The 25799-nt window shown below is 42.1% G+C and overlaps 2 protein-coding genes, 1 non-coding gene and 1 pseudogene across 5 annotated transcripts in view; 1 reads left to right on the top strand and 3 right to left on the bottom strand.

Annotated features, from left to right (window-relative positions):
* FAM114A2 (family with sequence similarity 114 member A2) overlaps positions 1-3102 on the bottom strand; it is a 36663-nt gene extending 33561 nt beyond the window's left edge. The window contains exon 1 of one of the 2 annotated variants that reach the window (XM_043464895.1): positions 2971-3102. The gene's annotated coding sequence lies outside the window, so the exon portion shown is untranslated. Of the gene's footprint in view, positions 1-2937 lie in introns of both variants that reach the window. The other variant, XM_043464894.1, reaches the window with a different exon arrangement.
* Positions 1372-1476, bottom strand: LOC122441102. Its single transcript, XR_006269245.1, has one exon. It is a non-coding gene; the product is annotated as a U6 spliceosomal RNA (small nuclear RNA).
* MFAP3 (microfibril associated protein 3) lies at positions 2967-23909 on the top strand. The gene is made up of 3 exons (XM_043464896.1): positions 2967-3094; positions 13775-14237; positions 17086-23909. The coding sequence occupies exons 2-3, from the start codon at positions 13943-13945 to the stop codon at positions 17877-17879; spliced, it is 1089 nt and encodes a 362-aa protein (XP_043320831.1). The 5' UTR covers positions 2967-3094; positions 13775-13942; the 3' UTR covers positions 17880-23909.
* On the bottom strand, positions 3464-4825 carry LOC122439664 (annotated as a pseudogene). The gene has a single exon (XR_006268957.1). The product of XR_006268957.1 is annotated as a ladinin-1-like (transcript).
* Positions 23910-25799: the final 1890 nt, after the last annotated feature.

Genomic DNA, 25799 nt, shown 5'->3' with positions numbered 1-25799 from the left:
TACAGATCTTTAGTGATTAAGGCAAAGATATTATTGGTCTATTTACAAACAGGAGATGCTGATTTCTGAGATAACAAAGTATCACCGGGGAGGGAAAAAAATGCATTTCACACATACATACACACACCCAGGCCTTAAATATGTATAAGCACATATCTTGTACCTATATATACTAACTACGGGCTTCCCTGGTGGCTCAGATGGTAAAGAGTCCGCCTGCAATGCAAGAGACCCAGGTTCAATCCCTGCGTTGGGAAGATCCCCTGGAGAAGGGAATGGCAACCCACCCCAGTATTCTTGCTGGAGAATTCCATGGACACAGGGGCAGTTCATGAGGTTGCAGAGAGTCAGAGGAGACTAACTCACACACACACAATCTAACCACATAATTAGACCCAATCCATCAATGCCATCAAAACATTTCTAACATACTAAAAAAGAGAGACATAATAACAACTGAGGCAGGCTGTAAATAGCACTATAATTGAGGTACACAGAAAATTTTTAAAGGACAGGAAGCAAGGAAAAGTATGCGAGGATCAGGAAAAAACATTCAACTTTAAATACCTGAAAAAAGCACAGAACAGTGATCATAAACTGGGATTCTGAGTTTCAAATCAAGCCTACAGAGGTTTTTGTTTGGCCTGCGGAGTGTTTGACACTTTTTTATACTAATTGGTGTTATTAACACTTAAAAATCAGACTTCATATACTTCATATCAGACTTCAACAGAAATCTCCAACTTCCTTTGTAAAACCGAAAGATTTGACAACACTGGGCCCACATTCAACTTGGTAAAAACTAGTTCATGCCAAATATTTGCTGGGATCTTTTAGACAGGGTAGTGCTCTCTAGATCCCCATAATCTCCACCCAACTCCATAATTCATTTATGTTACCTGAGTAGCCTCTGTGGCATCTGAACTTGCAACATCTGCCTTAAAGGGCACTTAGGACTTTGGTTTTTTTAAATTTTTTTTTTTTTAATTACGAAAGCATGATAACAGTTACAGGAGACTTGGAAAAACTGAACAAGGTTACATATGGATCCACTATATATTACAATTATTTTTTTAAGTGATAAACTAAGATTTTTAGTTGGAGTTTCAATATAAAACACTCAAAAATTAATAGAATGAATATACAGAGAAATAGAAGGATATTAATAGAATGAATATCCACGAATACAATGAATTAGAGAAATGAATATCCATTAATAGAATGAATATAGAGAGAAACAGAAGGTCTACTACCTGAAAAGCACTGTGAACCAAACCAACATAATTAAGATTTATACAATTTTCACATAACAGTTGAATGCAAATTCAAGTTCCCATGACCTATAAACTACAAGACACTGGAGCATATCCAAAAAATATGGAAGGCTTCATAAATTTGGGAGTCATTCTTGAGCAGGGCCCCTGAACCATCTCTGGATGGTTCCAATTTTAGTATATGTGCTGCCAGAGCGAGCACAAGGGCACTTAGGATTTTGACAGATCAAGACGCCAATGAGAGAATTCCAGGGAGTGGAAACAACACAAAGGAAAGTTCAAAGGTCTGAGGTATGACAGTGTGGAATGCGGACAGATACCGGAAGTAGTTTTTATGAGGAGAATGATGGGGAGGCATAAAGCTAGAAAGATAGATTTATATACATCATACATCCTAGACCATAGAGTATATGATACATCATACATTATATGATACATTATGCATTTCTAAAACATAAAGGAAATCAGTCCTGAATATTCATTGGAAGGACTGATGTTGAAGCTGAAACTCCAATACTTTGGATACCTGATAGGAAGAGCTGACTCATTTGAAAAGACCCTGATGCTGGGAAAGATTGAAGGCAGGAGAAGGGGACGACAGAGGATGAGACGGTTGGATGGCATCACCGACTCAATGGATATGAGTTTCAGTAAACTCCGGGAGTTGGTGATGGACAGGGAGGCCTGGAGTGCTGCACTCCACAGGGTCGCAAAGAGTCAGACACCACTGAGGGACTGAACTGAACTGTATGACAAGTTTTGGAGACTGGGAGTTAATTTAAGACAATTTATGCCTACTTAAAGGGGGCTAACAGGAAAGGCTACAGAGCTGGTATTTTTTTGTTGTTTTAATTAAATTATTTATTTAGGCCACACATCGTGGTTTGTAGGATCTTAGTTGCCCTGGTCCCCAGTCCAAGGCAGTGAGGGTGCAGAGTCTTAACCACTGGACCACCAGAGAACTCCCAGAGCTACACAGTTCTTGCACAAAGTTCCATCAATGTTTCCTGTAGCTGAATACACATATTTACTTTTTCTTTTACCATCGTTTTGCTATCCACGTGCTCTCACCAAACTACAACACACAGTAATATGTACTTCACACACACATTAGATGCTATACATAGTATATAGTAATATAATGGGCTCTGGAGTTAGGTTGACACACTTCCATCTCTATACCGAGGTGACTGTGGGATCAGTCACCTATCTGCGTCTCCGCTTCCACATCTGTAAAACCTACATGCCAGAGTTCCTAGAAAGACAAAACGACCCGGTGGACGTGAGGGGTTCGGAACAGAGCCTGGCACGAAATCGCTCACGGTAACAGCAGCTGTTAGTACGAAGTGGTTCCCTGGAGCATTACTATCTTTACTAAAATAACCACTTGTCTCGAGACGGACAAAATCCGCTCTCCCTTCTTCCCAATTTCAAGAACAGGTGCCCAACGGGAGATCTGGCGTAAACCTGCGCTCCTAAATTCTCCGACGCTGACAACGATGAGAATTCCTCACACGGGCTTAGCGTTTCAATAACCAAAGGACTTCCGCAGCCTCGCGTCCACCGCGAGGGGCCAGCCGCCCAGCCCCAGGCCGCTCCCTCCCGTTCCGCGGCGACCCCGGGACCCCACACCCGGCCCGCCTCCTCGGGGAAAGCCCCTCACCCAGGCCGCCTCCTCCCTCACAGCCGCCACTACCTTCTCCAAGAAGCTGCTCCTACTGCCCCGGAAGTCCTCTTTCAGGGTGGAGACGGCCTCGCTTAACCGAGAGAACTTCCGGGTCAAGCAGCAGATCCAGCAGATCACCACCGGCAGGCGTCTGGTGAGTGAGGGCCAGATCGGGGTCGTTGTAGGGGGTGGGGGAGTTACTGGGGCTGCCGAGATGTGGGTTGAGCCGGTGGGTTAGGGTACGAAGTAAAATAAGTATCTGTGGAGTTTTGCAAGCCTGGCCCAGCGGAGGGGGCACAGGACGGCTTGGCCAGGGCAGCAGGTGGGGCGTGAAGGGGAGCGAGGCAGGGCCTGGGAGGGGTCAGTGCGGCTTCTCCAGCCTGGTAGGCGGCGCAGGGACGGTGGGGGCCAGCCTGAGAGAGGTGCATGGAGACACCGGTGCGACCCGACGGCCCCGGAGGAGGAGGAAGAGCAGGAGTCCGCGTGGACAGGGTGGCGAGGCTGTGTGCAGTCGCGCAGTGCCCGCAGCCGGACAAGGCGCGGGGCACGCCTGCCCCAGAGGGGCGGGGAAGATGCCGGCCAGCGTCCTCCCGGGTCCAGGGCGGAAAGCTGGCGGGAAAGGCGACCGGCGCGGCTGTTGGCCTGAGACTGGCTCCTCATAACCTCGGCACCCAGCGGGGGCTCCTGCCCGCTGCCGACTCCCTCAGCGTCTCCTGGTTCTGCGGGCCCTGCTGTGCTGACTCCTGGGTCCTGCTGATCCACAGGTTGAGCCGCGACGTCACCACCCTTGAGAGGTGCAAGTTCTCCTTGCGGCTGGAGGCTGGGCCCTCTCGGCTCTGGCCCACCAGCTCTTTCTCGAAGAGGTGGCGCTTGCTGGCGACATCCACGGGAGCCACGAGGAACTCAGGGCGGGACGGGCTTGCACACTTGACGGACTCTGATCTCTGTATGGCCGAGTGGTATCGCTCCAGCTTCAGGCCTAATTTGACCGAGCTGGCCGGGAGCCTCACGCTGGCGCTGCGGGTTAAGGCCGCCTCTGAGCTGTCTCTCTGGGGGCTCATCCGGAAGGAGGTGGTGCGGGGGCTGGAGCGCTGCAGGGCGCTGCTGAAGGTGGGCGAGGCCCGTGTCGGCGAGGGGACCTCGGCCTCAGCATCCGTGCAGAGTGACAGGCGGGAGACCGCCAGCCTGGGGCAGAGGCCCCGCCGAGGACTCCGGCTCCTCAGGCCCAGCACCCTGCTGCCCCCCCGGGGCTGGACGAGCGCTCCGCTGAGGCTGAGTGCACCCGGGCCTGGGACTGCGCTGGGGCCATGGCCCTGCCTGGGGCCGGCTGCATCTCGGCGCCGGGGTCTTCTCGAAGACGGTGGCTTTCTCAGACACCATTCTCTTCTCCGAGACGCTGGCTTTGTCTGGAACCGCCCTCTTTCCTGAGACGGCTCTCTCCGCTAGCACAGCCATCTTCCGGGACACGGAACATTTACTGGGGCTGGGGGTCTCAGAGTCCAGGCTCGTTTCCGGCTCAAGTGTCTTCGCAGCAGAAGGCTTCTCGGAGCCCGCAGGCGCCCTGCTCCTCGGGCGCCGGGGGCGGCTGCCTGACCTGCGGCTCCGGGACGGGGGCCTCCCGGCGCCTCTGCCTCCTCTCCTGCCGCATCCTTAGGACGGCCCAGACATCCTCCTCATCTCTGGGGTCTGGGGCCGGTGGCCGGGGCCCCTCTGCTTCCTCCACGCTCAGCAGTCTCTCAGGGGCTGACGGGTCCTCGTCGTCCATGGCGAAGCTCAGGTTCCGGTGTCAGCGCCGGCGTTCTCGCTCCTGTTCCAACTCATCCTCCAGGGTCCACTGCCGGGCCAGGCTGGACAGAGCGGCCCAGATCTTTCTGCTGACCGACATGCCGCCGGACCGTATCCGTGGCCGTTTTGCAAGCCTGGCCTGGGCTGCTGCAGGCATTCGGCCATCCTGTTTTTACTGAGCTCCACCTACCTGCCAGACACTTTGGGACACTGGTTTACGAGAGACTGTGGCTTTGTGCTCAAGTAGTTGACAGCTTAGTGGAGGAAACCGACCATAAATAAGTTTACAAGCAAACACGGTTATCTAAGATGGTAGTGAGTGCTTAAAGAAAATTATGCAGAACAAAGTGATGGAACAAAGCGAGGGGTAAATTGTATGAAGAGCTGCTGAAGAGTATTAGGAGCAGAAGGAATAGCAACTGCAAAGGCCTTATCATGGGAACTGAGCTGGGTTAAGGAAAAGGCAAAGGGCCACTGTGAGTGGAGCGAAAAGAGGAAGATGAGACCAGGAACTTAAACTGGCCAAATTTTGTAGGGTCTGTGAGCCAAGATAAGAATTTTGACTTTTATTTGAAAAGCAATGGAAAGGCATTTGAAGGCTTCTGTGCTAAAGAGGAACATGCTGTGCTTTATGACTTTAGATTACCCCTGACCCCTCATCAGAAAGATGTACCTCTTCAGTTGCTCTTGGGCAATGATAATGCCTGAAACCCAGACTGATAGCCAGGAAAACGTTAGAGACACCCTCATTTTACAGATGTACAGGTGTGAAAAATTAAGTCCCAGAGAGGTGAAGGCTCCTGGCCTTTTAAGAACCCTAACTGTCCCTTCCTAAAACCCTTCAGATAGTTTATTTGCTTTAATGGTGGTCCTCTAAATTTAGGGGCATCAGTATCACCTGGGAACATGTTAAAAATGTGTATTCCCCCAAAACTAAAAACACTAAGTATAAAATAGGTGTTTTCTTCTGATCTTCTATTGTAATGGAAAGTGCATAGAATTTGGAGTTTAAGAATAGAAATTTGGTAGACCGCTTAACTGTGTTTTATCTTTAATATACTGTTGATAATAATTGTAGTGAAAAGTGTTCCAATTTTTTGGGCTTAGAATCTCTTGAGACTTTTAAAACTTTTTGAGACTGTTGAAGAGGTTTTGTTTGTGTGGCTTATATCTATCATTATGCCATTTTAGATGTTAAAACAATTTTCCAAAAAGTTATTCATTTAAAATAATTAAATTGATTACATGTTAACATAAAAAGCATGTCTATGAAGAATAGTTTGCCCGCAAAAAAAAAATTTTGAGAGAAATGACATTGTTTTGCATTTTTACAAGTTTCTTTAATATCTGACTTAATAGAAGACAGCTAGATTCTCATACCTCCTTTGCATTCATTCTCTTGTGATGTCATTCATTATGTAGCCTCTGGAAAACAGCACCTATTGTGTGAGAATGAGAGTGAAAGGGCAAATAATGTTCTAGTATTGTTATGAAAATCATTTTGAAGACGTGTCTCGGGGCCCCGCAACACATTTTGCAAATTGCTGAATAACAATATGGTTATGACAAATTAAAAGATATATGGGCTAAGTCTGAGTGGGACCAAGAAATCGGCATCTTTAATAAGCCCCCAGATTAATTTTATTTAAGTGATCTAAGAATTGCATTTTGAGAAAACGAGTTATAGATCAAATTCACTCTAGAGTGTTCTGCCCACCAAAAAAAAAAGAGAGAAAAATTATGTTTCCATATTTCATATCTCTTCATTAGCAATTTGCAGAGCCTGAGACTAAAAAGTCAGTAAGACGCTTATAGCAGGTCCCTTTCTGACTGCCACATTAATGAATGTTTGAATTCAGAATGTTGATTCCAATGCCCTGCCAAGGGGATTTTAGACTCTGGTTGGTAAGCTTACAGTCTTTTGGACATACAGATAACTGATAAAAGAAGGAAACTGAGAAGTCTTACAGTTGAGTGCTGTGAATGTGCTAGGGGACTGACAGGAAAAGAATTCATCTGAAATCCAAAAGGATGAGTGAGAGCTTAGGTAGGAACACTTCTTGAATAAGGTCAAAAACACATTGGATATTGTAGAGAAGGTCCAATTTCCACAGGAAGATGGGGAGGGCAGGAAGTTTCAAGCAAAGGGGACAATTAGGACCAAAAATTTTAAGTGAAAAGTAATTTGGAGAGAATAGAGAGTGAAATAAATATAGTTAAAGCTTTGAGCCATGACAGGGAAGCTGGGGAAATTATAGGATTTAAGGGAAAATAGGAACGATAATCAGTTTGTAAGAAAACTTAAGACCACTAGAGATCATAACTGATTAGTGACAGGTGTAACTAAAGACCAAACTTGACTTCTAAATCCATTCATTCCTTTAACAAGGAATTAGTGTACATGTAGGCACAGCTGGGCTCCATCTAGGTGCTTCTCTTCTGCCACCTGAATCTATTCTTGAAGAATTATGGATACCATAAAATTTGAAGCTTATCTCATGGGTAGAGGAAAATAACCAATAGATTTTAAAATTGCCTTGACTTTTTTGGATTTGTGTTTAGGACCAGTTCTGAGGGGAGCAATATTTGGGACAACAGAGGGATATGGTGGGAATTAGGGAGACCCATTTAAGAATTAGGAGGATAGTGTGGTACCCAGGTAAGCTAAAAGGACTGTGACCTAGGGCAGGAACAGTAAGACTTAATTGAAAAACATCTAGAAGGAAGGAGGAGGAGAAGGTGAATGATAATGGCATGAATTTAAAATGTACATTAGTTCATCTAATATTCACAACTACCCTATGAGGTGGTTACTGTTAATAACCTTATTCAATAGATGTGTATACTAAGGCCTCTGGATCCCACAGCTTCACACAAGGATAGGATCAAGCACTCTTAATCCACACTCCTGACCACACAGCCATGATGATACTGTAACTTTGATCTTGCAAAACTGGGAAAATTGTATTGTACATTTAAACTATGTATATGCTAGACAGGTAGATCTGAGGGTGAGAGTAAAGAGCTCTTTTTTAGTTATCCTGGAGTTTGAGATACTGGGTGGTAGGGTCAGACCACAGTGGGGAAAAAATGAGCAAGGAAATCATAAATCTAAGTTTATTATATCAGTGTCTTTGTATAGATTCAGCAGATGCTTATGGCAAAAATGATCATAGTCAAGGGCATAACAAATAAGTCTGGGTTTGAAGCACAGCTTCAGCAAATACAGAAGAGGGCACTCCTCAGTGTGCCAGAAAATATGCTGACGTTTGAGTGCCCAAATGCCAATGATGAAGCATACGAAGGATCCAAGATTCTATTGGGAGCATAAGGGCTATGTTAAGTTAGAAACTTTTTGGAAAATGGCCCTCAAAATGGTGATTTCTGTTTGTGTATTACTAACCTTTGTATGTTACAGATTGCTATAGTAAGGCTTTCGTGTAAACAGAACAGCTGCTTGTTTGTTCTCTGAAAGGATAGAGGAGTGCTAACAGTCTGCTCTTCATTTCCTTTTTCTCCCCTTTGCCAATTCAGAATGTCACTTTGACCATTTGTGTGCCTTGTGTAAGGGAACTTCTCCATTTTTCAAGTGTAACAGTGCAGGCAGAGAAGAGTGGATGAGGAGTAAATACAGCTCGAATGCATTTAATTATGGAGAATGAACCATTAATATCCCAGTATTCTTGGAGCAAAAACCAGTACCATCTGGGCATCAGTGTTTTTCCTGCCTTTGAGTTATCCCAGAACTATTTCTGCAAACAGCCATTTCCTCAGCCAACTTAATATTGAGCCACGAGAATGGAAATCAGCCACGTTGCTTCCTTACTCACTTCTGTTGAGAATTGGAGCAGAATGGAAATATTTCCTCTCAGAAGTTGGCAGGAACAGCAACAAGGCAGTCTGTTAGAGATGATAACTTAGGCACTTTTCTTTTTCCTTTTTAATGATACAGCCAATATCCAGAATGCTTCTGTAGGGTAAAATCATCTATATTTCTGATTATTCATGATCCTAGAGAAGCTAACACTTTACTGTACCTGAAAGATGAAAAAGGAGTTAGATTAAATTTAAATATCACACTCTTCTAATATTCCTATTCATGCAGAAGACAGATAATAAAACATTCTACTAAGTAGCCTCATCCACAAGCATAGCATAGCTCTTTTTAACTGTTCACAGGAAGTGGCGCTTTGATTTTCCTTTTTGAACTCTTCTTACCCTCCATATGCCAGCTGCCCCATTGAGAATAGCAGGCATGATATACAAAGTCCCAAACTTAAAACTGGATTGCATTCCTAAAATTTATGAAGTCTCCCTTTCTCTTTTGTGCTCAGAGCACAATTACACTTCTGTTCAGTACTTCTCCCTGTCTTATATATAGTTACCCCTTTCTTTTCCTATCTTCCAGGTTTTGCTGAACTTAATCTTCTTTCTCCCACCTGGCCAATTCTCCATTTCTTTGATTGTTTGCACATTCAGTTTTCATTTTTGTGGCTTTAATTTTGAATGAAATTAGATAAAGATGTTTATTTATTTAAAAAAAAAAGTCTTATTGGAGCCAGGCAGTAGAACTCTGTCAAGAGCCAGAGCAGCATGTATGAGCCTCTCTTTCTCTTCCCCTCTGTAACTCCACCACCACCACCCGCCTCCCTAGCCCCCATCTCCTGGCTGCTCTTTTTCCCTTCTCCATCCCTGTTGTCCTTTGACCTGGTTGCCTCAGCTCCTTGTAATCCTTCTCTTCCTCAAATGTCCCTAAGCCACAGTGTCTCAGTCCACATTCCAAGGGAAGATTCTTCTTAGTCAGTCAGTGAGTTGACTTCCTCCTGGATCCAAGAAGGCAGAGCTCCAAAAAAGGAACAACAAAGGCTCTCTAGCACAAACTCTGGACACGGTGAAAACAATGTAACATGGTTGGTCTCCAAGGTCCATTTACAATGCCTATTTGATCCATATTTTTGTGAAATATTTGCACTGAGAAAGAGAGGAGTGTGAAATTTAAAATTAAAGACTGAAATTACCTTATGATGTTATCCCTTCCCCCTCCAAAATTTTTAAATGGTTGCATGGTATTCCAAGTAAAAGTGTTTTATATATTTTAAAGAATGGTTTTGCTGTAAAGTGTTGATTTTAGCACTCAAAGCTGTATCAACAATAATAATAACTAGAGTTATCAGTGATTACTGTTACCAGACTCCGTTTTTAACATACTGTCTTTTTCAGACCTTGCAATAGTCTTGTCAAAATAGATGCTATTATTTTCCCTCATTTAAAGATGGGGAACTGAGGCACAGAGAGATTAAGTCATTAACAAAAGTTGCAAGGCTGATTAGAGTCAGAGCCAGGATTTGAGCCTAGGAAACCTGGTTAGGGAGTCTGTTCACGGAACTTCTCTGCCACCCTGCCTATCAGAGGCCTGCAAGTATGAGGTTCCAGGGTGAACTTAATCCAGAGTGGAATCTGAGTGATAGTTCTTTTGTGCTGAAAGTGTTCAGACAGTCAAGCACCATTAAGTAGGGCTGTTACAGAGGAAATGAGGAAGTATATTAATGGTTGCTAGTCCATGAGCCCTCTGCCTCAGAATCACCCAGAGAGCTAATTAAAAACCATGAATTCCAAGGTCCAAACCCAGAGATTTTTATTCACTGGTCTGGGGTGGGACCCAGTAATCTTTATTTTTAACAAGTTCTCTAGGAGATTGAGATGTTCAGCCTGGTTTGGAAACTGGACTTGGTTATCTTTTATTCCCACCATTATTTCCTAGGACACGATGGTAAATGAAGACATTGAGGGTTAGTGGTCAGTTCAAGGAATGCATTTAGGCATTATGCCTTTAAGATCTTTTGAGGTTACTAAAGTAGCTCTTTGTGTCTCAGAGAATAATAATAAGTGCTAGTAAATGCACCTGAGTCTGAATAATTATAATCCCTGTTTATAACATTTGTCAGTTTACAAAGATCCATCACATACTTGATCAAATTTAAACCATTCTTCATCATTAAGTATTTATTGAGTGTGTGCTACTTATGACACGTAGCGTTAAAAAATACAGTCCTTGTGCTTAAGAGGCTCATAGGTGAGATGGAGTAGACTGCCTGGCAGTAGAGAGCCAGGTGAGCAGTGGAATGGTGAGGGCCACAGGGATCAGGGAACAGCCATCTTGCCTCCAGGTGAACTCCTGATCTATATGGGAAGAAGAAGCAGGCCTTGAGAGGAGGCTCGGGGAAGCTGCATAAAGAAGGAATTCCACACTGCAGTAACACTGCCAGGACCCTGTTGCCCCACAGCCCTCTCACGTGGAGGCTGTTCATTCCCCTGAAATTCTTACATCTCAGAGCAGGATGAGTGAGTCCATTTCTTCCATGCCTAGTGTCTTCTTGATCCTGGGGTGACAGCACCCCCACAGGTGATCTGCCTCACTTTTGAGCCTCTTAATTCTTTTGACTGCTTCACCTTGGACAATCATTAATTGTAGTGAGTCTCCTTCACTCACTTCAGCCTCCCACTCCAGTTCCCAGAGTCTTATCTCCAGTTTTGCTGTTGGGCCAAACTGCTCCTCTTCAGGATCAGGAATGAGACCCATGACTCTCCGGCCACCGTCTGTCATGACTGCCTGTAGCTCTTTTTCTTGAATACCTCCCTAACCAGTGACGGATCTGCTTTTTCTCTGCCCCGTGTCCCTTTACTTTGATGGCTCCCCCCAGCATTCTCCATTCCCGTTTATCCCCCAGGTCCGGTCACACACTTTACTTCTCAGAGAGGCTTTCTGCGACATGGTTAGCTCTCTATAGCATCCTGTACTTTCCTTTGGGTAGCATTGAGTGTATTTTGTATGTATTTAATGACCATGTCCTCCACCTGACTGAGTTCCATGAAGGCAGAGACAGTGTCTGTGGTACAGTAGGTTGGCACATAGTAGGTACTCAGTAGACACTGCTGAATAGATGATGTATACCCCTAGTCTAAGGTAGTGGGTTGTAGACTCAGTGGTAGGAAGCAGTGGGGAGGAAAGGAAAGGCAGGATAAGAATGAGGTGCTGTTAGAATCAACTGGAGTTGTGGGAGGTTTGTTTTGTTTTCTCTACAAAGAGAGCAGGCCTGCAGCTCAGAGCCGTCAACACAGAGCAGTATCTCTGCAAGTTAAAAACGGCTTTGTCTGCCTTGTGCGGGGGGTACAGTTACTTTTATCCAGACTTTTATCCAGACTTTCCTTTTAACATACATGTGTGAAAGACAATGAGTTTAAGAAAAGCATAAATAATAATTTATGAAAAGCATAAAATATAATTTTAAGAAAAGCATAAAAAATAATAAAAGGTACAGTTTTTAAACAAATCATGACAGTAGAAGAAATGAATGAAATTTGAGAAATGCCAACTTGGATGAAGCCACAGAATCTCCTTATGGAAGTCCTGGGTGAGACTTGGAGTACTTTTCAGCACATTCATTTCCTATCACCAGTGAGAACCAGTAGTCTAGAATAAAGGACAAAAATCATATCTGCCAGTTGTAGTGGAAAAGAAGTTGAGAGCTTATATATATCAAGCCCGAGCACAGTGCCTGGCTTACTTCAGTCATTTTGTAAACTTTTATTTCCATTGTTTCCACCCAGATAGAGGCCAGGAATCTCCTGCTTACTATATAATAAGAAGAGCAAGTGAAGAAGGTGAAGAGGTTAGATCAGATCACTTCTGTAATCCCCTCCAGTGCCCAAGAGCTTTGTGTCATTTTAATGGGATTTGGGGAAGAAATGAAAACATACAGTGTTCATCTACTATATATAGCAAACTCTGAAGTTCTTTGTTTTACTTCAAATGGTCCCTCCTTAAATTTGCAAGATAGAAAAAATTATTGTCATCATCTAACCATCCTTTCAAGGACTAATGAAATTTAAATAATATTTTACAACTTAACTGTCATTTAGACTCGGAGCAGTTTAATGGCAAAATACAGTGATCTGTTGCTTTTTGTGTTACGTGATCAAGCAGCTTTTGTATGAGTATACAGGGAAGTAAGTGTCATTTCCAAAACTGTTTAGTTTGGCCCTTATAAGAAATGAAGCTAGGTGTTTCATCCCATATTTTGTAGAAATTCAAATGGAATTTTTCTTTAAGAGTCAGTGATTTTAAAAGAGGAATCAGATTACCAGAAGTTGATCGTAATCACATAGATTCTTGAACTGGAATATTATTTTGCTTTTATTTGTGATATTCTACTCTTCTTTTAAATGTGTCTCAACAATCTTTCTCTGTAGTTTGTATTTCTGCTAACTAGACATTTAAGGTGTCAATTCCTCCCATAGCTAGTTTATAGACTTTGAGTTAGAAATTTGGTATTCTTACAAGCTTATTAAATATACTGTATTTTATCTCTTGATATTGAAGAAATTATTAAAGGAAAATTCTTTTGTTTGATGTTCTTGCCCAAGAGGGAAGTTCTATAGCCTCAAAAGTCAGTAACTATTTATTTATGCATAGTGGTGCAGTTTTCTAATATTACAACAAAAAAACTACTTCAGGTAGCCCTGCATTATTTATATCTAATGTCTGTATACTTGAATTACTCAAATTTTGAACTCCATGGTTATAATTATTATGTAGCAGCTGATTTACATTATTGATATAACAGCAGATGGTAATGGTGCAGGTTGGAATAAAAGATCATTGAGTTAAATATTTTAGCCTTCATTGGCTCCCGCTTGCATGGAATTTGTCAGAGTGAAATAGAATCACAACATTTCAGAACTAGAAGAGCCCTTAGAGATTGTCTCATCTAGTCCCCATTTGACACATGAGAAAACAAGCATAGCTATTTGCCAAGGGCTTACATCTAGTTATTAGCAAAGCTAATACCAGAATCTTGATCTGCCATTTCCCAGTTCAGTGTTCTTTCTACTGACTGTTGAAATTTTTAGGTGATATTTTCACTGTTTCACTTCATAATATTGATGTCAGTTATTCTAATCAGTTTCACGTCTATTTATTTCTTGAACATAGAGTTTCACTCCGTTATGAGTCTTTGTTGGTTAAATTTTATATCTGGCTCTCTTTCAGGTTGGTCTCCACTCATATCTTTCAATCTTGAAGACTCCAGAATATACCTGGATCTACCTTTTTTTGGAAAATTCCAGTACCAAGCAAGCAGTGACCCACTGTGCTCTTGTTATAATATAGAAGCTATTGAGTTCTCCAAATATAAACAAGATTTTCTCCCATTTTCCCATGAAGCCACTTCGTTGTTTATCCACTTTAGTGGTGAGTGTTATTGTGCCAGCTGCTTTTGCTTTGGAAGATGTAGACTTCAACCAAATGATCCCACTGGGAACAAATCACAGCTTTTCCAATGCATCATTTCTTCCAAGTTTTGAACTCTCAGCGGATTCCCACTCTGGTGATGACGTCATCATAGCCAGAGAGGGAACTAGTGTTTCAATCAAGTGTCTTCTCACTGTCGACCGCTATGAACAGGTCTCTTGGTACAACTCAAAAGGACAGCAGCTGGATGACAGAGACAGAGGTAATTATCCCAGAATATAATTAGTCAAGCTTACTCATTTCCTGTTACTTCAATCTTGGTTTTATGGCATTTTCAACAAGAAATCTCCAAGATGAGGTACTACAATAAATAGTTAAAACTTTTGAAAGGCCTGGGGTCTTATACCTATCAGGAAAAGTGAAATAATGGTAATTACTGAACCAGAAGAAGAAGAAAAATAAAGTATAGTAACAAATTTAAGAAGTGTTCACATATTGATGGTGAGCTCTTTTCTCCCCTCTTGGCGAACTGGTTTCCTTCGTTCAAGGCTGGCTCCATCAGGGTTGCCGCCCACAGCCGTGTGGGCTCTGAGCTGCACGGCTCCAGGGGCACCGTTACCTAGACTGTAATGTGAGTGGTGCAGTGTGCTGGCCCTGGATGAGCAGAGCAAGAAGGATTTGGTTAAGTAAACTTGTCATAAATAGTTTTTTGTTTTTACTCAAAATGAGTTACTAAAAATGTTGGAGGAAATCCCAGATATTTTTTAAAATGGTTATAAAGATCAAGTCCCTCTGAGAATCAGAAGGGCACTGAGGAGGAACTTTATAAGCCCTTCCAACTCATTTCTCTTTTTAATTCTGTACCTTAATTTGCGTGAAAATAGGAAAGTCTTGTTTATATATTTTTGTCTCTCAGTCTTAAAAAATCATACAGACATCATAGAAAGGTGACCAAGGTCTACCTTTTGACAGGTTTTTATTTGATTTTGCTATTTAAGAACCTGTGAACACATCTTAATCAGAATATTGTTTCCTTTAACTAGTGTTCTGTTAGATTTTTTTTTGAAGACTACCTGTGTTAAAACACCTTAGAAATCGCCATGAACTATCAATGGGATAAAGACTAAATTATGGTATCCTCACAAGCTACACTTTGGAAAAGGCCTGCTTGTATTTTCTGTTAGAAAGATAGTCTAATCTCTTGGAACAGAAGGATATTTGGCTACTTATATTAGACTGGAAAACAGAAAAGGAGACAGATGGTGCTTCCTTCTAAAGTATATGCTAAATATTTTAACCTTCTACAGACTGAGTAACTGGCCACCAAGGAATTGAAGAGTTAGAATGTTAGAAAGAACAGAGCTTCTTGAGAATATAGACCTGTTAAGCCAGAATGTCTAGAGTGGTGCCCTGAACATGTATTTTGAACATGATTTCGGGTTCCTTATTTGGATCCACTGAACTAGACTCATCTTTTTTGGCCCTAGGGTCCTGACAAACACATCTAAGATGTGAGTTACTCAGTCAGTGTGATTATTATAGACTGGTCATGTAAACAGATTTTAGGAGACCCGCCGAATGGAATGGCAGTTTTATTTTTCTATTTTGCCTTTACTTTGAAAACCGCTAACATCTATCACTGATGCTTTCAGCAGCAGCTCTGGACAATTGTATTAAATTTTATGAATCTCAAGTGAGAGGAGTTTAAAGAGCATATCAGTCTAGTATAAGGTTCATAAATCTTGAGCTATTATCAGCAAGTGAGCTAGAGAGTTTAGATTGTGGTTATAGTGGTTGATGAATGGAGTCTATGTATATAGTTCATCATACTGTGGAGTCACAGTATATCTTTTTCATAGCTCCAGGTTTATAGACAGAAGCTTGTAAAATAATGACTATATTCATAGCTACATGTTTTCCTCTTCTTTTTACATTAGTAAAAATATAACTACAGAATTTAGATAAATTTTGATGTAGATAAGAATGGGCACGGTTCACAGTATTTACTAGTTGAAGTGCCCCTAAATCCTGAACCGTAGAATCTCAGGGATGAAAGGGAGCTGGAAGATGAGGCACTGAAGCGGTGCTTAACAAGCAGTCACACAGCCTTCCTGGGACACCACCTGTAGGCCTGGGGACCCATACCCTACACCCCATGTTAGCCCATCTGTCCTGTCTTTGAATGGCTTGTATAGTTAAAGCGCAGAGTACACTGAGAGCTTAGGTGAGAACTGTGCAGGCAGAGCCAAGTTATTAAAGGATGTTGGTCCTTGTGCTTTGGTTTTCATACTCGCGTATGTTTGTATACACATTCCTGAATGAAGATGCCTTCACGTATGGAAGAAAGGCAGCATGTTTTCAATTTAAAATAGAAGCCTAGGCATCTCAGGGCAACTTTTATTCTGTCTGCCAAGCTGTTCATTTACCCTCACTTGTGAGACATCGCTTTTGGCTTATGCTTTATTTACTCTGGCCAGAAAATCAAGATGTTATCATCAACCAACCTTTTCTAACAAGACAAATTAACATGTGCAAGGCATGCCAGATTAGCCAGTTAGTAATTGAACAAATACATTAAATTGGTAGGGTTTGTTAAAAATAATTTTGTCTTTTCTTAGTAAATAAGTAAACAGTAAATTATTGAAAGTTAAAAGGAAGTAAAAATTACTCATTACCCTATAAATAGCCATTGTTTTGTATTTCTGAGACATAGCCTTCTACTTTATGAGAAGGTGTAGGTAGAGACTGTAATACAGACACTTACACACACATATATATAAACATTTATTTTTAAGGTTAGTCACTTAGCATTATGTTGACACGCCTGTCTCCCTGAATGGTGTCTTACATCTCGCACTGAAAAGGCAGCCACGATAATCATTAGTTTCAGGAAGATCTTGATTCCCTTTTTTAAGTTCCGGGCTGTTTAAAATTCAGACTCTGAACATAAAAGTCTGCCCTTTCTTACATCATTTAACGAAATAGCAGAACCTAATAGATGAGTTGATGTAACGTGCTCTCATGAAGAGGTGGAATATTGATAAGGCAGTTTGCATATTTAGTAATAGTATTCTTTATGCTGTAATTTTTTATTTCTGTTGGGTTATCAGGTGGAAAATGGTTGGTTTCTGATAACTTCCTGAATATCACCAACGTAGCCTTTGCTGACCGTGGGCTCTATACGTGTTATATCACCTCTCCAACCCGTGCCTCCTACTCAGTCACCCTGCGTGTCATCTTCACCTCGGGAGACATGAGTGTCTACTATATGGTGGTTTGCCTGATTGCCTTTACAATCACTCTCATCTTGAATGTTACACGGTTGTGCATGATGAGCAGCCATCTTCGTAAAACTGAGAAAGCCATCAATGAATTCTTCCGAACTGAAGGGGCAGAGAAACTTCAGAAGGCCTTTGAGATTGCAAAACGCATCCCCATCATCACCTCAGCCAAGACTCTGGAACTCGCCAAAGTCACGCAATTTAAAACCATGGAGTTTGCTCGTTATATCGAAGAACTGGCAAGAAGCGTCCCTCTGCCACCCCTTATTCTAAACTGCCGGGCCTTTGTAGAGGAGATGTTTGAGGCTGTGCGAGTGGATGACCCTGATGAGATGGGAGAGAGAATTAAAGAGAGACCTGCCTTGAATGCTCAAGATGGCATCTTTGTAATTAACCCAGACATGGGCCGGAGTAATTCACCAGGAGGAGATTCAGATGATGGTTCCCTGAGTGAACAAGGCCAGGAGATAGCAGTTCAAGTTTCTGTCCACCCTCAGTCAGAGACGAAAAGTATTGATACTGATTCTCAAGACAGCAGTCATTTCAGCCCGCCTGATGATGCAGGATCTACCGAATCAAACTCTAACTACAAAGATGGGTCATGTGAAAGCTGCCAGCTGTGAGCTACCCTCATACCTACAAAAACAGCTTGCAGAAAAAGAACATGTTTCATGCAGAAAATAACATTTTTACCAAAAAATAAGTAGGATTTCCCCCCCCCATTAATATCAAGCCTATCAGAACATGAATTATTACCAAAATCTTTCTAAAAATTCAGCATTTTTCCTATCTGATCTTTCTCAGTCATTTTCCCCAAGCTTTATTAAATGATACACGTTCAGATTTAAAGGGGTCTGAGAGATCAATGTAACGGGGAAAGTACCACACCCAAAATTACATGACTTCTCTTCTAGTCACGGTTCTTTCATTGTTTAAAGCTAACACTTCTCTTGAAGCCTCAGTTTTCCCACCAGTAAGATGAGGGATTTGCACTAGATGATATCTGAAGTCCTTTCTAGCCCTCTGACTTCTTACCTGCCACCTTTAAACTATAAGAATCTTCAGCTCATTTCTAAATCCTTCCCTAGACTTTGAGTCCCTTTTTACAGAAAGGACCAAGCTGAGATTGTATTCTGTGATTTGGATTCCCGCACCAATGCTGTGCATAGAGGTGTGGGTGTTTTTCGGATGTCTTGCTGGTGGAGCATACAATTGTATATGGTCGATTGAATCTTTCCAGTATCGCCCATGAATATATTGCTATACAGATATCAGGGACCTAACTGCTCATGAGTAAGCTACTTTTCATGAGTAAATTGGTCCTTGTGAGGGTATAGCAGTCTTTTTAACTTACTGAGTCATCATTTAGCTCACTGAGCTGACAGTGATTTCTCGGCTGATCTCCAAAGTGAAAAATTTGTTCCTAAAGAATAATGTCTTCATTGTTTTTAGAATAAGAAGCAGTGTCAAATCATCTGTCTCTGGTAAATTATGGATTTTGACATTTCTGTTAATAGAATTTCTCAGGCTTTCCCTTTTTAAAAGTACTGGACTCTACAAGACAGTTCTGTGTTTGGGATCTCATTCCAGAGGAAAACCCACAGCTGAATTCCTCTTTGGATCTCTGTCAACACTCTTTACTCTATCGTCTTAAATACGGTGCTAAAGGTTGCATGCCTTCTTACCTTGTTTGTCTTGTTTATATTTTATTGTTGCTGAGGTTTTTATTTTTGTGTACATCAGATGTAGAATTTTAAGCTAGGGCTGCTTTTGTGGCCTTTCTGAGAAGCACTAACCTGAAATAAGATTAGATAATGGTATGTGGTGTATGTTACTATATTAAATATATAAATACAGATATATAGGTATATATACACACACACATACAAATGATCTAGACATAAAGAGGGAGAAAAATGATGAATGATGCCACCTGATTCGACTGTGTATAATAAACACTTTGGACAGTGTGTGTTGCCCGGCTGAGATCTGACGTAATGGAATTGTAAATACTCTTCAGAGTCATTTCTTCAACTACAGTGAGCTTGGCATCGTACAATTTTAAGAACTCAGCGGTGGAGCTCTGTGTGCTTCACATTTCTTCATTTGGCTTCTGACTACTGAAGCGTTACTTGAACTAGAGGCTCCTGAGGGAAATGTTCAGGGGAGGTTTTATCAGGATTTTAATTTAAGGTTTCAAATGGAGGAAGACAGGAAATTTGAAGTGTGACTAGATAGAACTCCTGCCTCCCTTTGTGAAGGCTTATCAGAAGTAATACATCTGTTCTGGATAGTATGAATGAATCAATATGCAGTTTTATCAGATGGCATTTCAGATAAAGACGATAATGCTGCCTTTTCTGTCTCTCAGGCTGTTTCCACAGAAACCTCCAGAGCCAAACAAAAGCTACCAATCATTTAGCCAAATCTTGTCTTGGCTCATAGACCTGTATTCCTTTAAAGAAAACTGTTTTCATACATTTGGCTATGAGAACAAGGGCTCTGGAACATGCCCTAGATTATAGAACTCTTCTTCCCTTCCCAGAATGTTTCTCTTGAGAATTTAAAATTCTTTAAAATCCCTTTCTAAGGTCTGAGTCTGTCCCCTGAACCTCCCTCAGATCTTTAGATAGCACTTCATAACTTATAACAATATAGCAGGTTTGGGGTCCTTTTTAGAATGTAGCTTGTCACATTAAAGAGAATGAATTTACCCCCACCTGTTTTCATAATAGACATAGGTATTTGGAACCTTAAGGTAGACATATTTAATGATCAAAGTCCTGGGAAACAGGGCTTGGGAAAAATAACAAGAAATATTCAGGAAAAAACTATAAGTTGCATAATACTGTATAACAAGTATAGGCTACTCTAGTGTATCCTGGATAAATTACTTTAGAAGTGTAATGGTGACAATTTAGTGGCCAAAGTAATTGGATTACTCTGAGTATTCCAGGTTATGGTGCCACTGATAAAGTAGGTCAAAATTTAAGTGGAGCCGGTGTTACTTTCTAAATCTGAAATAGTTGTTCACAGGAAGAAAATCACACTCGCTAACATTTTCTCTAGCTGATTAATCAACTACTCTTCATATATAATTAGTGCTCATGTTATCTTTTTGTAAAATCCTTAACCTTTTGAACTTCAACTACAGTCTAACAGTCTTTTGACAATAGTGGTGGTGTAATTATCCTTCTGTCTTGCTAGATTTTATAATTGGTGAACATGCCTTTACTCAGCAAATTGGATTTGCAATAGTTCTGTCATGTCATTTATAAATTCTGTCTTGTATTGGGATTTAATGACCCTTATCATCCTTGTGAAATGAAATGGTGGCTTTGTAAAATAAATTGACCAAGACAAGGCATATAAACATTTTTAGAGATTCCTTGCCAGCTGAAATTCCTTACCAGTCAGGCATCTTTTGAATTGGTATGCCACTTGTTTATAAGCTGTTTGATAAACCTATCCTCAAAGTTGTATCTGTTCCAACACTTTAGTTCTTGAGTCTGGCCCAGTGAACATGTTTATCTCCTCCCAGCCACCTTGATATAAGTATCTTGGGAGTTGCTGACACGGAATGGTTGTAAGGCTCCTAGCTTCTTCACCTCATTTAACACATTTTAAAGTGAAAATTCACAGCTTTCCCTTTTGTCCTGAGTGAACCCCCGCCATAGTCCTCTCCACGCCCTGCACGTTGTTTCACCCTAGGTCAGATTTTGTATTCTGTATCCCCGAGCAGCATGGGAGCATGGCATGCTTGTTTCCAGGGCCCAGCCAGTCATGGGTGCTAGTCTTGCCTCCACACACCAGCTATTGTGACACAAGTATTGAATATATCAGATTTCCTGAATCGCCATTTAAAGAATACGATCTTTTCTTTCCTAGGCCAGCAATGTTAAAAAATGCTAAGCCTCATGTATAAACTCCTAGGTTCTCAACACATTTCATAAAAGTAAATGAGCTACTTAATATGGTTCAGATGATGTTTAAATAGTTACCATTTTAATGAATACTTAACAATTTTGTCATTTTTTTAAAAAAAAGTTGTACTTGAACGTAATGCATTAAATGTTCAGTGGAGTATATTTTGTTTGTCTGAAGTCTTCTGTAGAGATGTATTCATTTTTATGTGTGGTGGAACTTGATGTTAATGATTTTGAGCAGGAGTAAATTTGAAGTTAACTTGGTTGCTACTGTGTCTACCGATTTAAATTTTACAGATGTTTACTAAGCATCTATATGTTTTTGGTGCTATAAGCCATACTGAGATGGGTGTCCTACCTACAGTTAGCATGAGAATGCAGTTACTGGAGCATCCTCACCTGGCCTAAGTACAGCAGTTTCCCACTGCTAAAATAAAGCATTCTTAGGAAAGGCAGAGCTGGAGCAAAGGCCTAGAGATAAGAGGATTCAGCACATGTTTTAGAGCAGTGGTCCCCAGCCTTTTTGGCACCAGGGGCAGGCGGAACAGGGGAAGAGGGTGAGGGTGGGCGGGATGATTTCAGGATGATTCTCATAAGAACTGCATAACCTGAATCCCTCGCATGCACAGTTCACAGTAGGATTCTCACTCCTGTGAGAATCTAATGCCACCACTGACCTGACAGGAGGTGGAGCTCAGGCAGTAATGTGATGAATGGGGAGTGGCTATAAATACAGAGGGAGCTTGACTCGCTCCCCCACTGCTCACCTCCTGCTGTACAGCCCAGGCCGCTGACAGAGGGGTACCAGTCAGAGGCTGGGGCTGTTGGGGACCCCTGTCTTACAGAGCTTATGATCAGTGTGTAGAGTTTGTGATGAGGTGTGGCAGTGAGGAGAGCAAATGTCTGCAGTCCCATGGCAGTGAAGCAGGCATGGAAAAGCACAGGATCTCAGGACACAGGCAGAGAACAAGTAGAGGTGAACTCATTTCTTAAATGCCACCAACTCCTTAGAATGAACACCTAGCCCCTATCTTGGGACTTGGCCTCTGGACTGCAATAAAATGGAGTTGATAACACCTACCTCACAAAATTAACATGAGGATTAAATACAGCAACATGTAAGCACACACTGCAAGTTATGACATGCAGTATAGCGTTAGGGTCTGGTAATCACGTAGCCATAGTGTCAGCTTTATTAGCAGGCGTGTCCAGCTGATGACTGGTTGCATTTGGACTCAACTGAGAATTCCTCCAGATGTCTCTCAGTTACTGATGCATTTGGCTGCGTGCCACGGAAACCCAGTTGTGGTGGCCTACCCAAGTAAGAGGTTTATTTTTCTCAAATAACACAAAGTCCAGAGAAACTCAGCCCAAGGCTAGAACAGGAGCCCAAGTTTGGCATCAAGGGCTCCATCCAAGTCTTTTTTATCGAAGGACTTCTGGATTTCTTTCCATCCTTAGCATGTAGCCTTCATCTGCACAGTCACCAGATGTCTGAGATTGGGTTCCCCAGAGAAAGGATTCCTGTGTAAGTAGTTTATCTGGAAGGTGAACCCAGGAGTGAGATGAAAAAGAGAGCCAATACAGGATGAGTGCTATTTCTGTGAGCAACTGGTCTCAGCCCCTCTGGGGGAGTCAGGACACTCTATCTGTCCCTTGTGTTTGTAGCTTACACCTCAAAGTTGTCCCATCTGAAGGCCAAGGAGCTTGGATGTTTATATACCAATTTCTGTCAACGAGGGCTGCTTCTAGCATCACTAACTCTCTGGTACTTCCGACCAGGCTAAGCATGATCCTGTAGCCAGCAGAAGTCCTCTGCAAGAGGTACAGGAGCTTTCAGTAGAAAAATCTGTAATTAATGTAACAATTTCATGTGAGTTTCAAAAGGTTATGAACAGAGTTCTGATGGTACCTGCTACACAGGACAGTTGCTTCCCTTCCGCATCACATCTACATTCCAGGCAGGGAGAAAGGTAGATGGTCAGAAGGCAACAGACATACCAGCTGAGTCTGTACCTTTGTATCAGGAAGGCAGTAGCTTTCCAGAAGCCTCACCTGACTTCACTGCCAGAACTGGGTTACATGCTACCTGCTGTAGCTGTAAGGAAGCCTGGGAAGATGAAATTGTATGTTTTTTAACTGGACACACTTCCCCAAAGTGTTCTATTAAGAAAGGAGGGAGGAACGGAAGTTGTAGGCAACTGGTAATTGCAACAAGTTCATCTTCATGTGAATTACAGGAGTAAAATGCAATTCTGCGGTGGGTAAAATTGCAAGCCATGTTCCTTGATATTCACATGTGTGGACGACAAACATCACATGCTATATCTGTAAAGAAAGGATGGTACAGCCATCAAGCCATCAGCCACTGCAGCCTTCCCCAGTTGTGCACCATAAGGGGATTCAGGATGGAGAATAGCAGGATACTGGCCTTAGATAGTTAAGGTGCCTATCAAAGGGATTATTTCAATGACCCAGACTTGCATCTTCCCAAATATAGAGAAGTATTAAGTTCACTAAATTGAGGTATCTGGGTTTTCTTTGATTAACAGTAAGCTTCTGCTGTTCTGACTATCTGTTTTTTGTTGCAAAAACTCATGTACCTGGCTCCTCTGTTACTTCTTCAAAACAATCCCTCAGAGCTCTCTGGGAGCCTGGATCCTGGACTTAAGTCCTTGGTATAAAGTCCTCAGAGTCCACTGAATAAAACATAATTCTCAACTTTTAGGTTGTGGTGGTGGCTTTTTTTGTTTGTTTGTTTGTTTTTTCAGTCGACACATGCAAGAACAAAGCAAGAATCAGAAGCATTAAATCTTAGGTTAAATCTTCAAATCATCACTTACATTATCTCCAGTTGGCTCAAACAGCAAACAGACAAGTTATGGGTTTCTGTTGGGGCATAATTGGCTTATCTTAACCTATTTATTCATGAACAGATATGTACCGGCCACCTGCTATGAGCAAGCAATAACAAAAATCCTAGGGGACAAGCTTGGCCTGTTGTTAAAAGTAAGCTTGTGTAGCTGTGAGGAAAGACTGTCAGAGAAGCATACAGGGGCTGGGAATAAAGTTAAAAGATTTCAAAATTCATTTCTTAGAGGAAATGCTAGCAGTACCTAATTTGGAAGAGGCGATTTGGCAATTTAGGGAGGAAAGTCTGATCATTCAATAGTACTATTCATTTTTGTCCTGGAGTTATCTGCAGCTGAAAAAAATCCCAATTGTGCTCATTTTCTTAAAGGAATTAAACTCCTTAAGAGCTCCTTAAATTCCAATCATGTTCTTGAGTTTTCATGTTTTCACTGGAACCTATTGATTAGGAAATATATATGTAAATATACATATGTCGCTCCATCTGCCTGGATGATCATAGCTGCTGCCAGTGGGCCGCTTCTTCCTGACAGTTGGGAACACTGCTTTGCCTCCTGCTCAGCTGTGTGAAGGGGGAGGACTCAAGTGTCCTAAGTGACAATAAATCAGCCTTCGAGGGGGCCTCCTTACCAGAGAAGAACCACTCTCTGGGAAAGTTTGTCCCTAAGCAGAAGGGAAGTTTATCAGGAAGAACTCCGTCTGAGGGGTAGTTTTGCCATGTGAAGTTCATTGCTCTTTCAGAAACTACAAGCAATTGGATCATGCCTGAGGCTGCTCTGCTCAAGCCCCTTGACCCTTTGAACACCTAAGGCCATGCCTATTCAATTTTTCGACAAATGTTTGTTGCACACAAACGAGGAACATCATCATGAGCAAAATCAGAAGTGGTTCCTGCTCTTTGGGAACTAACAGCCTATGGGAAGACAGAATCTATTCAAATAGTCACATGTAGGGTTGTTTTAGTTGTTCAGTCGTGTCTGACTCTTTGTGACCCCATGGACTGTGGCCCACCAGGGTCTTCTGTTCATGGGATTTCCCAGGCAAAAAGCACTGGAGTGGATTGCCATTTCCTTCTCCAGGGGATCTTCCCAACCCAGGGATCTAACCTATGTCTACTGCTTGATGGGCAGATTCTTTACCACTGAGTCACCTGGGAAGCCCCTGCATGTAGGGTAGATAGTTAAAAACTGAGAGGTGTGCTAGAAAATGAGCCTGTGAGATCCTGGAACAAAGGACTCTGATCTAATCAGAGGTCAGAGAAGAACCCACTGAAGTGACACTAGAAGCAGCAGGCATTGCTTGAGGGCTTATTATGTTTCCATCCTGAGCCAGAGACTATGAATTTAAGACCTGGATCCTACTTAGAAGGAATTTATAGACACCTTGAAAAGGGAAGATGTTTCTACAAATAAACCATCTGAAAGAGACAGTGTGGCATCAAGCACTGAATGGATTAGCACTAGATAGTAAAAGCTGAAGGAGTTAAAGATGAAAAGTGAGTGATAACAGAGGGTGGGCAATAATATGAAAGGGATGAGATTTGAGGAGGACCAGGGAAGATGAACAAGCCTTGGACAGGGAAGGAAAGGTGTTGATCTGGTCATGGAACTCAGAAATCTTCAGTATTGTCCTACTTTCTTCACAGTAAAAAAAAAAAATCTTGACCTCCCCGTAATCTTCTGGGCTTCCCCAGTGGCTCAGCAGTAGAGAATCCACCTGCAATGCAGGAGACAAGAGTTTGATCCC

The sequence above is a fragment of the Cervus canadensis genome, chromosome 4 (genome assembly GCF_019320065.1).
Source record: "Cervus canadensis isolate Bull #8, Minnesota chromosome 4, ASM1932006v1, whole genome shotgun sequence".
NCBI lineage: Eukaryota > Metazoa > Chordata > Mammalia > Artiodactyla > Cervidae > Cervus > Cervus canadensis.
This window is presented reverse-complemented; position numbering and strand designations above follow the sequence as displayed.